This window comes from Alexandromys fortis, unplaced genomic scaffold (genome assembly GCF_014885135.2).
Source record: "Alexandromys fortis isolate MF-2015 unplaced genomic scaffold, M_Fortis_MF-2015_v1.1 scaffold_6, whole genome shotgun sequence".
NCBI lineage: Eukaryota > Metazoa > Chordata > Mammalia > Rodentia > Cricetidae > Alexandromys > Alexandromys fortis.
This window is the reverse complement of record NW_026067902.1, coordinates 13,437,695-13,452,228: the sequence shown is the minus strand read 5'-3', so window position 1 is coordinate 13,452,228 and position 14,534 is coordinate 13,437,695. Positions and strand designations below refer to the sequence as shown.

At 48.4% G+C, this 14,534-nt stretch overlaps 1 protein-coding gene across 1 annotated transcript in view; it reads right to left on the bottom strand.

Annotated features, from left to right (window-relative positions):
- The window catches only part of Shc4 (SHC adaptor protein 4), a 91,378-nt gene extending 77,965 nt beyond the window's left edge, over window positions 1–13,413 (bottom strand). Inside the window, exon 1 of the mRNA XM_050134230.1 lies at window positions 12,600–13,413. Within this exon, the coding sequence (XP_049990187.1) occupies window positions 12,600–13,184 (585 nt within the window). The 5' untranslated portion in view covers window positions 13,185–13,413. The remainder of the gene's footprint in view (window positions 1–12,599) is intronic.
- Between the last annotated feature and the right edge of the window lie 1,121 nt (window positions 13,414–14,534).

Genomic DNA, 14,534 nt, shown 5'->3' with positions numbered 1-14,534 from the left:
TCATGCCCTTCCACCCTGCCTTCCTGCCACCACGGCCGGACCACACTCCCTTTTCAATGATGATCCCAAATGAGTTTCTCTTTTCTTAGTCGCTTACTTCGGGCATTTTTTCACAGCTGTGAAAAGAGTAGCTAACATGAAAGGAATACCCCAGTACAACTCTAGGGCCCTAGAGAGCTCGGGGAGTTGTACGGAATAAAGAGTTCGTCTCAAACTTGATTTCCATGGAAGTCGGGCAGCTTCCCTCCTCCCTGACACCTACAGCCCGTAGCTATGACCCCTGACGATGGGTATTTTGTGCAGAAAATAATGAGAATCATGAGGAGTAGGTGGTAGCATACTAGGTGTAAGCCAGGCATTCCTGTGGCCCCCAGTGATGGCTTGCCCACTGAATCATTTCCTTTAACATTCTTCTGAAGTATCCTATGTTGAAATCCTCTGATCCTCCTACTGAACATCTGAGACGGCCGCCGTTGCAGTGCGACTAACAGATGACCCTTGTGGGCAGTCTTTCTGTATGTTTGGTGAGAGCATATGAAGTCTACCCCCTTAGCAAATTTTCAGTATCTTGTGTTGAATGGTTTAGCCATTTAGACCTAGGCATCATGACGACCTGAAAGTTTGTATCCTCTGACCTGTATCTCCCTGTCTTTGTACCTCCACATCCTGGTAACTGCTGTTCTGCTCTTTGTTTCTGTGTTTTCAGTGTGTGTGTGCCTACATGCGTGCATGCATATAAGCAAGGCTACATGCATATACATGCAGGAGTGTCCAGCAGATGGAACCTAGGGCTTTATGCCCTCCATCCAGGCGAGCCCTCCACCACTGAGCCACACTCCCAACCTTATATTCAACATTTTTTAATTCCATATAAGAAATGTACTCCAGTGTTCCCTCAGATGTACCCAGTTTTAAAACAACCACTTGCCAGATTCCTCTCTCAAAACCATGGACAAATGTAAGAGGATATCAGTAGGTAGGACTTGAAGGGGAATTGCTTAGAAATTGGCTAGCGCAACCAGAAGGTGAAGCATTTTGTTTTCATCCTCCTTTCCCATCTAGAAAACAAATGTGGCAGTGGGCGCTCCAGCAGCAATGTTGCAACCTTGAGAGAATCCAAGAATGGAACCCATGTGTTAAGTATGGCCACACAGAAAATTGGAAGGAGCCTAAGCTGACAACTTCATGGCAACCTTGTAACCCTGATCCTCCACCTTTGAACAGTTTTCTAAGCGAGCAAATGAGGGGTTCTCTGTATTGGTGAAATCCATAACTCTCATAATGCCTTCACCCAAATGACCAGAGCCTCTTAATCCATTCTCTGCAGATGGTGTCGGGGAGTTCTGGCCCCTCTGGTCCTCCTTTCTCAGAGAGTTCACCCGAGACCTTTCTCACTAGGGACTTGATGGTTCTTAAAGGGCACGATGAAGGTTTTAATCTCTGTTGTCTGAAGTAGGGCCTCTCTCTCATTCAAATGCAGGTTCCAGGCCCACAGCGCCTACTGGCCTTCGCCTGGCAGAAAACACAGCTCCCTCCCCAGCCACCTTTGACATTTCAGAGAAACACAACAGCAAAAAGCTTAGTAGACACACAAACAAACCCAAACCTTAAAAGTAGTGTCATTGTCGCCCTTCTTTTGCTAGCCAACATCTCCTTCCTTAGGAGCCCGAGGTCTATGCCAACAGCTGGAGTGTTGGGGTCAAAGATATCCTATTCATATGATGGGGTAAAGCACATAAACACAAATTGGTTTTTGCTAAAGAGCGTTTTTTTGTTTTGTTTTGTATTTTGGTTTAGTTTTTTTTTTTTTTTTTTTAGTGTTTCTCATCTGAATATATATTTTAGGGCTGACCATTTGGGTTTGGATAACCATTAAAGTACTTGTCTCTGGGGAAGACGTCTTCTTCACTACATGGTATTACTAATTGCTGACACTCCCTGAGAAAAGTGTTTCCTCTAAATGACAAAAACTGTTGAGAACAAATCACTCCTTCGTAATACACTTTATCCAAAGTTGGTTAATGTTTACAAAACGCTTGGAGTTTTTCAGTGCATCCCAGAAGATGCAAAGCCACCTCTGAGAAAAACAACCACCAAGGCATCGACTCTCAGCTCAGTTTGGTAAATGCAGTAAGTGCGAAGCAAACTTACAGCTCCTGAATAAAGTGGCAGGCCCTCAGTGAGCCGTGGATCACAGCTGTGGGACAACACACACCATGACAAAAGCTGCAGGTGCCTTGTGAACCACGTCAACAAATCACGTGGCAGATCTGCTAACATGCAGCATGACATTAAAGCTCCTTGTCTGGGTCTGCCTTGACCAACCTCTTGCATCGAGCAGGGTGGTCTATACCTACCCACGCAGAATGTGTCACTAGACTGATGTCTTTGGCTGTGAACTGTGGGGTCACTGGGAATCTTCTGTGTTTGTGCTGCATCTTCATTTAGCCATCGCTATATCTAATCTACACAGACATTACACACATTGGTAAGGTGTGATTGTTGTTGTTTTTTTGTCTATGAAAATAGGTCAAAAGCTTGGTAAAAAAAAAACTACTTCATGGTGGTAAGTTGCTTTTAAAAAATAATGTTAAGTTGGACGTAGCTACCACTGTTCAAAACTACAATAAAACACGAAGTGGGCTCTGCCCTCATCTGCTGTGAAGGTGTCTGCATGGGCCCTTTCGCTTCAGAGACAGGAAGAAGGGCAATGCAGATGGGGTGCTGTGGGCAGAATTTACTCAGACAGAATGAAAAGGAATATGAATCACTGCGTGTGGCATTCAAATAAAGGGCCTCGGCTTCACAGCACAAGTGCGTGCTTATATAAGTCACCTATGTGTCCAAATTATATGTAATGTTTTCTTTTCCGGTCTCAAGGGCTTCTGCTGTGCAGCATTAGGAGGCTCTCCAGTCCTTACCATTCTTTGAAATCACTTACAGACACTCCATTTAATGGGACAGTCGTCAGGTCTGACTGACCCCTGATCTACGAGGCAGATGTTTTCCTGCCGCTAATTATTCCTCCCCCCAATCTGGATGACTCTGCCACACCCAGCTCAACTTGTCTGAAACAGGACCTCCCCCTTGATGCTTCTTCTCCTACTGGGGTCCCCATGTCTCTCACTGGTATCTTCCTCCACTCCAGGGTCCGTCCAGTTCCTTATCTGCAGGTATGATTCTGTTAGAAATCATAAAGATTCCACCAGAAAACTCTTAGATCTAATAAACACTTCCAGCAAAGTGGCAGGGTATAGAATTACTAGTAACACCAGTAGCCTCCATTCATGACAATTTCAAAACCACTCTTCACAGGAAAAAAAAAAGTTTTTAGAATAACCAAAGCGATTCTGAGCAAAAAGAGTGTTGCTGGAGGTGTTGCCGCAGCTGATTTTAAGGTGTCTGCAGAACCATTGGAATAAAAAGAACTTAGTAACAACACAAAAGCAGGCCTGGACATCCATGGACTAGAAGAACCAGACATAAGCCCACACAGCTACAGGCACCTGATTTTTGACAACGATGCCAAAATCATACACTGGAGAAAAGACAGTGTCTTCACCCTAAAGGGTGTGAAATCTGGAAACACAGGTGTAGAATGATGAGACTAGATCCATATCTCCTACTCCATGCAAAATGAACTCCAAATAAATCAAAGGCATTCACTCAAGAGCCAAAACTCTGGATCTCCCAGACAGAAACACACTCCAAGATTTAGGCATGGTAAAGGCCTTCCTGAACAGGCCTGCAGTCGGTCAGGAAAGAACGCTGACACCTGACAAATGGGACCCCATGAAGCAGAAACGCTTCTGCTCTGCAAAGGAAACCGTCAACTGAATGAAGGGACAGCACACAGAATGAAAGAAATCCTTTACTGCTTACAAATGTCACCGGAGGCTGTATAGAGACTATAGCAAAAACTAAGAAAGCTAAGCAAGAATACAAATAACTCAGTACTACAGGAGCTAATGAAATAGGTCTCAAAAGATGAAACCCAAAGGGCTCACAAATATTCAGCCTCACCGGAATCTGAATTTAGAGTGAATCTCCCTCCAGTCAGAATGGCAGTCACAAAGAAAGCAACAAACGGGGGTGAGGGGGAGGGCAGAAGGGAAGCTATCCACACATTGCCCGTGGGATTGGAAATTCGTCCCGCTTCTACGCAAGTGAACATGGAGACACCTCCGGAAACTGAAATAGGTTTCGCATGTGATCCAGGTACGGCACTGCTGCAAGTCAACACACCACAGAGACACTCGCACACCCGCTCACTGTGCCACAGAACACAGCAGCATGGAACTACACCAGGTGGCCAGCAACAGAGGAGTGGGTTAGGGACCTGTGGTACACATGCAGGTGTACAGGTCAGCCTGTGACATCCAAGGTCAAGGTCCAGTGTCCTCCTCTATTGTTCTCTGCCTTGTTTTTTTAAGACAACTTCTCTCACTGAATCTAAAACTGACTGATTGGTTAGGGCGGCTGACCAACTCACTAGCCTGAGAAATCAACCTCCCTCCCAACTCTCTTTCACACACACACACACACACACACACACACACACACACGCATAAGCATTGTGGAAGTGTTAAGTCAAATAAACCCTTTCCTCCCCAATTTGTTTTGGTCATGATGTTTCATCACAGCAATAGTAACCCTGACTAAGATAGTTGCTAAGGAGAAAGTCTAATTTCTCTTTTCTTTCTTCCTTTCTTTCTTCCTTTCTTTCTTTCTTTCTTTCTCTTTCTTTCTGCCTTCCTTCCTTTCTTTCTTCCTTCCTTCCTTCCTTCCTTTCTTTCTTTCTTTCTTTCTTTCTTTCTTTCTTTCTTTCTTTCTTTCTTTTGTTGTTGTTGTTGTTGTTGTTGTTGTTTGTTTTTCAAGACAGGATTTCTCTGTGTAACAGCTCTGGCTGTCTTGGATCTAGCTCTTATAGACCAGGCTGGCCTCAAACTCACAGAGATCTGCTTTCTTCTGCCTCTTGAGTGCTGGGTTTAAATGTGTGCACCGCCACGCGGAGAAAAGTCCAATGTCTAACGTTATCCTTGTAGCACGTGGGTCTTCAAGGTTTTTGCTTTAAGTCATGTCTTCTTCTTCAGTAGAGGGAATCTCCAGCCTCAGAGTAGGTTCGGGGCCTGGGAATTAGTTGCTAAAGCTCTGGAAGTATTGACTTATTAAAATGTCAGTCCCAATAATGGAAGGACATGACCCCATCATACCGACTTCGTCACTATTCTATTGCTTTGGAGAGACACCGTGACCAAGGCGACTCAGGGCAGTCCGTTATCATCGTGGTGGGGGATGGTGGGAGTCTGGGAGCACTCCTGGCACTGGAGCAACAGCTGGCTACATCCCGGTCCACAGGCAGAGAGCAAGAGAGCCTGGGCTTGGCATAGGCTTACCAAGGCCACACCCACTCCAACAAGGTTGCGTCTCTAGAGCCTTTGCGTGCCATTCTTAATCAGAACACCACACATACCAACCTAGCCCCTAAATGCCGGCTACCCTGGAGTGTGCCTGTTACAGTAGAATCGGCTGCTAATGTGGGTATACTTGCTCTTGCTGCTCCTGTGTTTGACACCTAAGGGGTGGGGGTATTGCTGGGAAGGAAGTAGAATAGGGAAGTATGCCTTTCAGAAAATGTGTGGGTTTAGGGGAGAAGAAAGGAGAAAGGATTTGAGACGCAGCTCAGGCTGCAGCTCCTAAGCATCTCTAGGTCATTCCTTCTGTCATTAGCTCCTGACTGACAGCCAGGCGTATTTGCTTTCTCTGAGTGACTCAGCTCTATTGGCCGGTTAGGCCGCCCGCACCACGCTCCTTGTGGGAGCTATCTGTGTACTGAGCGATGTTTGGCTGCATCAAAACACTTAGGCCAAAAGAACTCCTTTCCTCTCAGTTTTATCTTAAAATATCTCCAGATATTGCCAAGTGGCCTGAGAAGAAAGTAAAATCATCCCTGGCTGTGAACCACAGCACTCGCCGGCGTCAACATTTTCCATTTTTATGTGCATAGGAGTCACGGAGCGGGCTTAGCAAAATGCAGGTTCCTGGGTCTCTGCCTCATATGTTCTGGTCCAAGATGTAGATTAGAAATCAAGATGTTTTTTAACAGATGTAGGAGCTCCTTGGAAGACTTTTGGAAATATCACAATGAAAAGTTTATAAGATAAGCAAGACCTTTAATCCCAGCACTCGGGAGGCAGAGGCAGGCGGATCTCTGTGAGTTCGAGACCAGCCTGGTCCACAGAGCTAGTGCCAGGACAGGCTCCAAAGCCACAGAGAAACCCTGTCTTGAAACCCCCCCCCCCCAAAAAAAAGATAAGCAAGTACCTCGACAGGGAAGGTTTTTGCTCTATTGCTCCAAGGGTTCAAAGCAGACCAGCAGATAGATACCAGGTCATTCTTAGAGAAGTCACAGCAGAAACTAGGGTGAAGGTTTACACAGGGATAAGGGAAGGGACATGGTGAGGTACCAAGGTCAAATTTAGTCACACACACAAACACACACCCACACACATACACACTCACCCTACACCACACCCCCCCACACACACCTAGCCCCAAAGTATACCTCTGAATGTCCACCCCTCCCCATGATGAGACAAGTTTTGTACAAAGCTTTTGCATTTTTTCCATTTTCGCCTGTCCCTAACCACACAAGAAATCTTATCAAGTTTAAGCAAAATTTGTTTTAAAATTTCTATCGCTCCCAAATATCTGATGTACAGAGTAACCGCTGACACACGAGCTCTTTGTCAAATGTGGACAGCCTGTTCCAGGACACTGCCACATTTTCAAGACAGCAAAGGCTCTTCCCACGGAGGAGGAAAGGTCCCTCCCTCAGTTCTGTCCCCAAGCACTCTTTGTCCCACTGCGTAAAAGAAAGAAACCCCATTATGTTCACTCAAAAAGGCATCTCAGTTTGTCTATCAGGTTAGAAAATGGCTAAGGAAAGACAAAGGGGTTGGGAACGTCTTCAGATGGCCATGCCGCAGGCAGATGTGCAAACCTAGCCACCTCCGGGTATAGACGGTCAATGGGAGTGAGTGGAGCCGGGCGGAGGGAGTGTGGAAGATGCAGGCCACCTGCTAGCCCGTGTGCTGAGAACTACAGTGGGCTCATTCTTGTAGCATGGTATTGAGTGGAAGAAGCCATAGTCAGGGAACGTCGGATGGCAGCACACTGTGTCCCTCTGCTCCAGCATGGGCACATGTGACCCGCAAACCGCTCCTTAAACAAGAGTGAAAAGGGCAAAGCCTACGTTCTCTGGGGTGTGCTAAGGTTTGGGTATGGTTTGAATATGTCCCCAAAGGTTCAGGTAGTGAAGCTTGGTCTTAGTGTGGTACTGTCGGGAGGTGGCAGGAGGAGGGGACAGAGAATTTGGTCTTTGGGTGCCTTCCCTTGGAAAGCTCCCGTGGCACCCTCGTCAGTTCCCACAAAGGCGGCCTGCTATAAAAGAGGAAGTCTGGACCCTGAGTCCATCTGGTTTTTCTCTCCAATAACCTCGCTCTTGCCGCATCTCACCAAGAGACCATCTGCCCCAATGTGATGCCGTCAAAGCTGTGATGCCGTCAAGGGACCGTCACCTGATGGACCTGTCCAGTCCTGGACTTGCAGCCTCCAAGGGGGGTGAATTGAGTCAGCCCCTTTTGTCTATAAAATATTTCAATGTTGGATAATTTTTATAGGGATGGGAAGCAGACTAACACAGACTCCTTGCCACGCTTCCACACTCGCTTTTTAGTTTCTTACTGCTACTTTAAGACTGCTTTCCCACAAGATCTTTCAAAAGCACGCCCACCACCCTAACCAGGGAGAGCCCACCTGCAGTAGCACACACAATGCAGGGACCAAGGAGAAACAAGCAAGGCGAACTGAGGACGCGAGAGTGTTACCCAGGCATCTGGAGCCCACCACCGAGGGGATGCGTGGTTTGAGGTGAGGCGCTTCTCATAATCGAACCTCTGTCTGCTCAACTGTGAGAGCCTAGACTCGCTGATCCCCATCACTGTGTCTGGTCTGCTGTCCAGTGGTGAAAAGAACTGGAGGGGTCACGGGGTGCGTGAGGGTCTCAAGAGAAGCCACTTCGTATATGCATTGCCCTGTGTGCGCTCTCTCTCTCTCTCTCTCTCTCTCTCTCTCTCTCTCTCTCTCTCTCTCTCTCTCTCACACACACACACACACACACACACACACACCCTATACTCCACCCCCACCCTCTTTACACCCACCAGCTCCACTCAGGAATAACATGCCTTTCTTGCCTAGACGGTGGCAGCCAGCTAAGGGCCATAGAGAAAGGGACAATAATTACCCAGTGTGCCCCTAAAGCCGTTCCTTCTACTGGCCACCAAGAAGCTACAAGGAAGTTCCTCCAGGAAGCTCTAATAACAGAGATCCTGATAATATAGATGAAAGGAAAGGAAGCCCCTGACTCAAGCTCCAAGACAGCACTTCATTCCTACTTCTGGTTTTAAACAGGCAGATGAAACCCGGAGGGCCAAGTGACCCACCCAAGGTCATACAGTCAGTTAGTGTCAGAGTCACTGCTTTAGCTCAGTCTTCTAAGGAGGAAGGAGACTGGGAGCCACTGGGTGCTGGTGCCGGGAGATGGGAGCACTAGCCTTGCTGGAACCCGCAGTTCTGGGCTCCCCCCACGAAGAAGGAACTGTAAGTTCACATGTAGTATCGTGGACTATATCCAGTTCAGACAAACAGGATTCAGAGTGTTAGCTTATCGGCTCACGAATCAAACACATTCTTTGACAGGGGACATCCTGGGGAAGGAGCAGGCTGTGATATTTACAAAGGTAAGGAAGAAACTCCTCAATTCATGTACAGCTGCTGAGCACAAGAAGGCCCATGTGAGCAGATGGGTAATGAAGAGCAGATCCTCCCAAGCGGAGCAGGTCCTCCCAAGCGGAGCAGGTCCTCCCAAGCGGAGCAGGCCTTAATTCCGCTACTCCTGTTCCTGAAGGCGAGGATTTGGCCATGGACACCATGCAGACTACGGTGTGAATACAGTGGCTGAGAAGAGAGGGTGTGCCTGTCGCCCCCAAACACCAAGAACTGTTGGCACTCACTGAAAACTGCAAGAGGCAGGAAGGATTCCTCTCCCAGAGCCTGGGCAGAGAGCTGGCCCTTCTAAAGTTTCATTTGAAGCTTCTTGCCTCCTTAACTGGAGTAAAGTTCTGTTGCATAAACCACCCAGGTTGTGGCACCGGAGCCCTGGGTGCAATCTGGGTGCAATCTGGGTGCAATTCCAGTCTGGGGCAATGGTTGAGAGAGGCTAGGCAAAGTGCAGGAGTCGAGGGTCACGCAGATGCCCAGCCAGGCCAGGTGTATGCACTGACCCTGGGAGAAAGCTTTCCTGCACAGTGTGGCCTGCCATCTATTTTGCTCCATCAATACATTTCTAGGTAATATGTCAGGGGGAGGTTGCTAATGGGAAGAGAAGGAGAGAGAGTAAGGCAAACAGGATGGGACCTCCATCTGCTACTCACTAGCTATCGTATGCAGACATCATAACTGTCTAGGCTGATTTAGAGAAAACAGTCTTCTGCAGAGGGTAGTAGCTAGGATTACTAGGGGACATCTCCAAGGAGCCTCTTTCTGCCTTAGTCTTTGAATTATGTTAGGGTTGGGAGTAGGAGGAATAAAGCTAATATTTTAAAGGATAGAGAAGGGAAACTGATGCCTGGAGTCATTAGATGCTGGTGCAAGAGATGCTCAAGGACTCAGGGCTCGCTCTTTTTGGTCCTCACACTCACTGCAGATTGTACGGGGCACCTCAGAGACCAACAGGAGTGTCTGTCGATGGCTAGAATGCCTTGGGAAGACCTCAGAGTAGGAAGACTTTGTCTTGAAGACACAAGTCACCATTTGACACTATGTAAAGAACTTCACCTACTCCAATACCTTACCCGGACTACAGCCTGGTTTGGTAGCTCACAAAGACTGGGTGATTAGCCCACCTTCCCTGAGAACCTTCCAAAAGAATCAAAATCTGAGCTAAACCAAAGTTCCTTAAAAATAGGCTCTTGCACTTGGGAGGGAGAAGCAGGTGGATCTCTGTGAGTTCAAGGCCAGCCTGGTCTACAAAGTGAGTTCCAGGACAGTCAAGGCTGTTACACAGAGAAACCCTGTCACGAACCCCCACACCCCAAATAACTCTTAGGAGTCAAAGAAAAATTTTTGATAGCATTACTAATTCTACATTAAGATCATGAGAAGAAAACTTGTTTAAAGGTTGTTTAACCCAAAGCCAACTCTAACTTAGGGTAGATGGAAAAACGGAGTCTCTGTTGCAGTGGATGAGATGCCATCACAATGCTGATTCATACCCAGGATACAGCATCGCCGCCCAAGGGACTGCCTTCCTGTTGACCCTGTTCCCATACTCTCCACGGCATCACTAACATTTGAAACAGGACACCGACCTGTCTATTCATTAAAAGCTCCACAGGGACGGGACCCATTCTGATGCTTAGAGTTTGTCTATTTTGTTGACCAATGTCCGGGTTCTACAGCAGTTCCTGAAATGGGATTGGTTCGCCATATGTGTAAGTCAGACGTATGAGTGACTGGGAGCAGAGAACAGTGCTCACATATGTGGATAAGGAAGCAGAACGTGGCGGCTCCTTTTACTTACAAAATTTGTACCTAAGTCCTCACTGGCAGCATGTCTACTTGCCATCCAGGATGTCTCTTGACCCCTTGACCTGAATCTAACACTCCAAACAAGCTTTTATTCACATCTTCATATTGAGCCCGTACACAAGAGTATAGCAATCACGGTACGTCTCATTGATGCAATAATTTTCACTGAAAATTAAGAGGTTGGTGCTTCATTTTTAAAAATTGGTTCACATCCCAATAGAGTTGTGAGGAACAGAAGGCCAGCCCGGGTGGGGCCCTGTGGGGAAGAAAGCTAAGAATGGTAAATAGGAGACATGAATCCCGACCTCATTCTCTTTCTGACTTGAAAAATTCCTCCTTCGGAATTCCATTTCCTCAGAGACATTTTAACTGATAACACAACAAATAGAATCCTTTTGTTTTCTGAGTTAGGATCTATACACATTAATATATTTTAGGCTTTGTATATTTATTGGTACAATATTGTGACGTGCATCTGGGTCACGGGGTCAGCACTTCTCCTGCGGTAAGTGATTACCACTGTGAGAAGAGCACTGGTCTCCTCATTAAAAACCCAGAGACCCTGGGAAGGGGACCTCCTGGGGAAAATGGGCATCTTCACACTTAAAATTATACAGGTCTGTGGGTATGGGGAGCCAGCAGGGGGTGCAGGACAGGAGGAAAGGGGGGGCAGATAGGCATCTGAAGCAATGGGCAGGTGCCAAGATCACAGGTTTGGGAATCACTCCAAACCACAAAGGGCTGGCACCCAACAGCTTGACAAGTGCAAAGCACCTGTGGACTTTCCTCAAACATGTGAGCCTGGCCAGGGTGCGCTGCTCCCCGGAGAGGGCAGGAGCTGGGCTTATCTTCCTTAGGGGCTGTACCAAGCTGTCCCCAGAGCCCCTCCTCTTTGCAGTCCTCCCAGTACCCATCATTAAGCCTTCCTTGAGATCCATGTGGTCAGTTTGCAACACAGTTACTCACGCTTCAGTTTCTACCTTCAGTTCTGACTTTTTAAGCTCAATGCTGAGCTGAGGAGACAGTTTACCTGTATATCAGCACCCCTAGATAGCACCTGTATACCAGCACCACTACATATCTCCTGTATACCAGCACCCCTAGATATCAGCTGTATACCAGCACCCCTTAGATATCAGCTGTATACCAGCACCCCTAGATATCAGCTGTATACCAGCACCCCTACATATCTCCTGTATACCAGCACCCCTAGATGATATCAGCTGTATACCAGCACCCCTTAGATATCACTGTTGTAATCTGACACGTCGAAAGCAAACTTAGGAATCCCCTTTCCTAATTCCCTCTGTTTCTGTCTCTGGCACCCTGAGTGTTACCCAAGATTAAACTTTGGAAGTCGCTCTTCATCTTAATTCATCTAGACCCTCCATGAAGAACAGCATGCATTCCCACTGGACCCAGGCATCTGTTCTTGCTCCCACGGTCCTATGCAGGCAACTAAGGCTGGCTCCTGCTACAACACTCGGGGCTTTGCTAGGTTTTCAGAAGTGCTTGTTAAATGTCAGATTCAGAAAGTTTAAACCGAGACAAGGCCCTTGACACCTTCCTCTATCTTAGCATGGAAACCTCTACTGTATTCACCACCTCAAGTATAATAGTCAGAATAGCCTATTAGGTTTCAACTATGAATCCCACGAGACATCTTTGACGCTGGACCAGAGAAGACCTTAAGTTGCCATCTTGTCTGTCTCTGTGAGAAGCTATGTCTGCCTATCTGTTAGCAGTCCCTCATACCCAAGGAGCAAAGAGGGTCTGACTCTGGTACCTGCCAGATCCCTGTAGCAAATCTGTAAGGACGATTCTCATTTCTGTAGATACAACGGTAGGTATATCTTCTTGCAGCCTAGAGCCAGGTAAGATGAAGCCCCTGCAGAGAGCCAAGCACCTTCCTGCCCGTGCTCAGGGAGTAGACCTTACAGACTTACCCTCACACAGTAGTGCAGACCGGACCCCAACAGGTGCTGCAGAGAGTGCCTGTCCTGCCTGCTCCTAGGGGTTGGTTGTCCAGGGCCAGGCAGTGGGCAAGCATCAGGAGGCAAAGTGGTGGCCCTGGGTCCCACCTGGTCCGGATGCGGTGTAGGAGCAGGCCCAGTCCTATTTAGACTGGTCTCTGGGGAAGCTGGACTGCTTGGAGCCTGATCCTGGCTCTCTTGAAGCTTCAGCCGGGGTACCTCTTTGGTACCCAGGCAAAAGGTTTTCAGACTCAGAAAAGTGACTGGGTTGGCCAGCTTCATGCTTGCCATACGGGGGATCAAGGTGCACAGCGCGGTGGGGCTCTCCTGGGTGGGCACAGTGGCATCTTCAGCCGGCAGGTGAGGGGCCAGGGCTGGGTAGGGAGGCGGCGACGAGCCCTTGTTTCCAACCGAGCCTCCTGGACTCGCTTCATCCAAAGACGTGATGGACTCGTTCCGAAAGCGGCTGTACTTGGCCCTGTGAAGCATCCCCAGGTGCCCAAAGAATCCTACATACAGAGCGAGTCCTGCCTGGCTGTCCTGGCTGCGTTCTCGCATAGCCTTGCAAGGGCTGAGACGGGCCACCGAAGCCTAAACTGTTTCACTGTCCGCTAGACTCTCAAGCACAGCCACCTTTCACTTCTGCTCCGGCGGTCACCCGCCCGGGTCCCTGACTTCTCAAGGATAACAGGCCAGGAAGATGCCTCCTCGGCTCTGATTGCAGTCTCCTCCCGGCCCTGGCAAAGGCCCGGGGAGTTGGGGAGGGGGTGAGCGGTCCTCTCCCCGGAGTCCCCAGGCTGGGGCAGCAGTGCCACCACGCCTCTAGCCTTAGCAGAAATATTTACCCCCCTTCCCGCTGCGCACAGGAACTTTCAAACCTGCTCCCTCCAGCTCCCACGGGGCGGGGCAGCGACTGGCCCATTAACCCTTTATTTGTTCCGTGATTGCTCATTTCAAAGGGAAAAATAAAAAAAGCACATAAGAGTCAAAGGCCCTTCTGTATGGGCTGGGGTTATGACGGCTGCCCTCTCTCGGAGGATCTCGGTTCTGGGCCACCAGCCAGGAGTCCTAGCGACGGGCGCTGGTCCGCATTGTTCCTCCAGCTTGAGGTCCGGGCATCCTCGGTGCAGCTCGGGTCCAATCCCGGCCGGCCCACCCCTTCTCGGGGTGTCCTTCCCTCCCGAACCCTCCTGCAGTCTCCTTCAGTAGCCTGTGCACAGCAGAACGCTGAGCAGAGCGGATGATACGCAGGCTGTTGAAATTTTTATGAATGAACTTTGCCGAATGAATTTCCCTCGTTGTGTGAGAGCTAATAAATCTGTGAATGGAGCCGAGAATAGCTGTAATTGACTGACCGGTTGGGGTGGGGTGGCGGGGGTGCTGCTTGGTTTTCGTCCAATCAGACTGCAGCTTCATGAGTCATGCACAGCCAATATACTAAACTAGTAGCCGGGAGAAACGTAGCCTGGCGGAGAGGAGGGAGGGTGGTGTCGGAAGAATGGGTTAAAAGTAAAAGCAATCTTTGCTCCTGGATCGTCAGTATGCTGGGAAGGCAGAAGATTAAAAATCGATTTCCTTTTGTCTTGAGATGGGGAGGGGCGAGAAAAGAGCTAGAAATTAGATATATAGTACCACGGACATTAGGGCATATGGTACACAAACAACACTTGTGCGAAGCCTAGATTAATTTTTCTTAGAAATGTAATTCTTTTTTTTTTTTAATTGATTGCCGCTCCATATTCCGTCTGGTGTAATTTCCTGAGCCCATCAAATGCCCCGGGAAGACGACAGTGAAGGCTGAGCGCACAGGAAGCTGGAGCCCCAGCTGGGCAGGAGAAATGCAGGTTCATTCAGGAGCTGAGAAGAGGGACGGGCTGAGACCCTGGGGTGGGGGTGGGGCGAGATTCT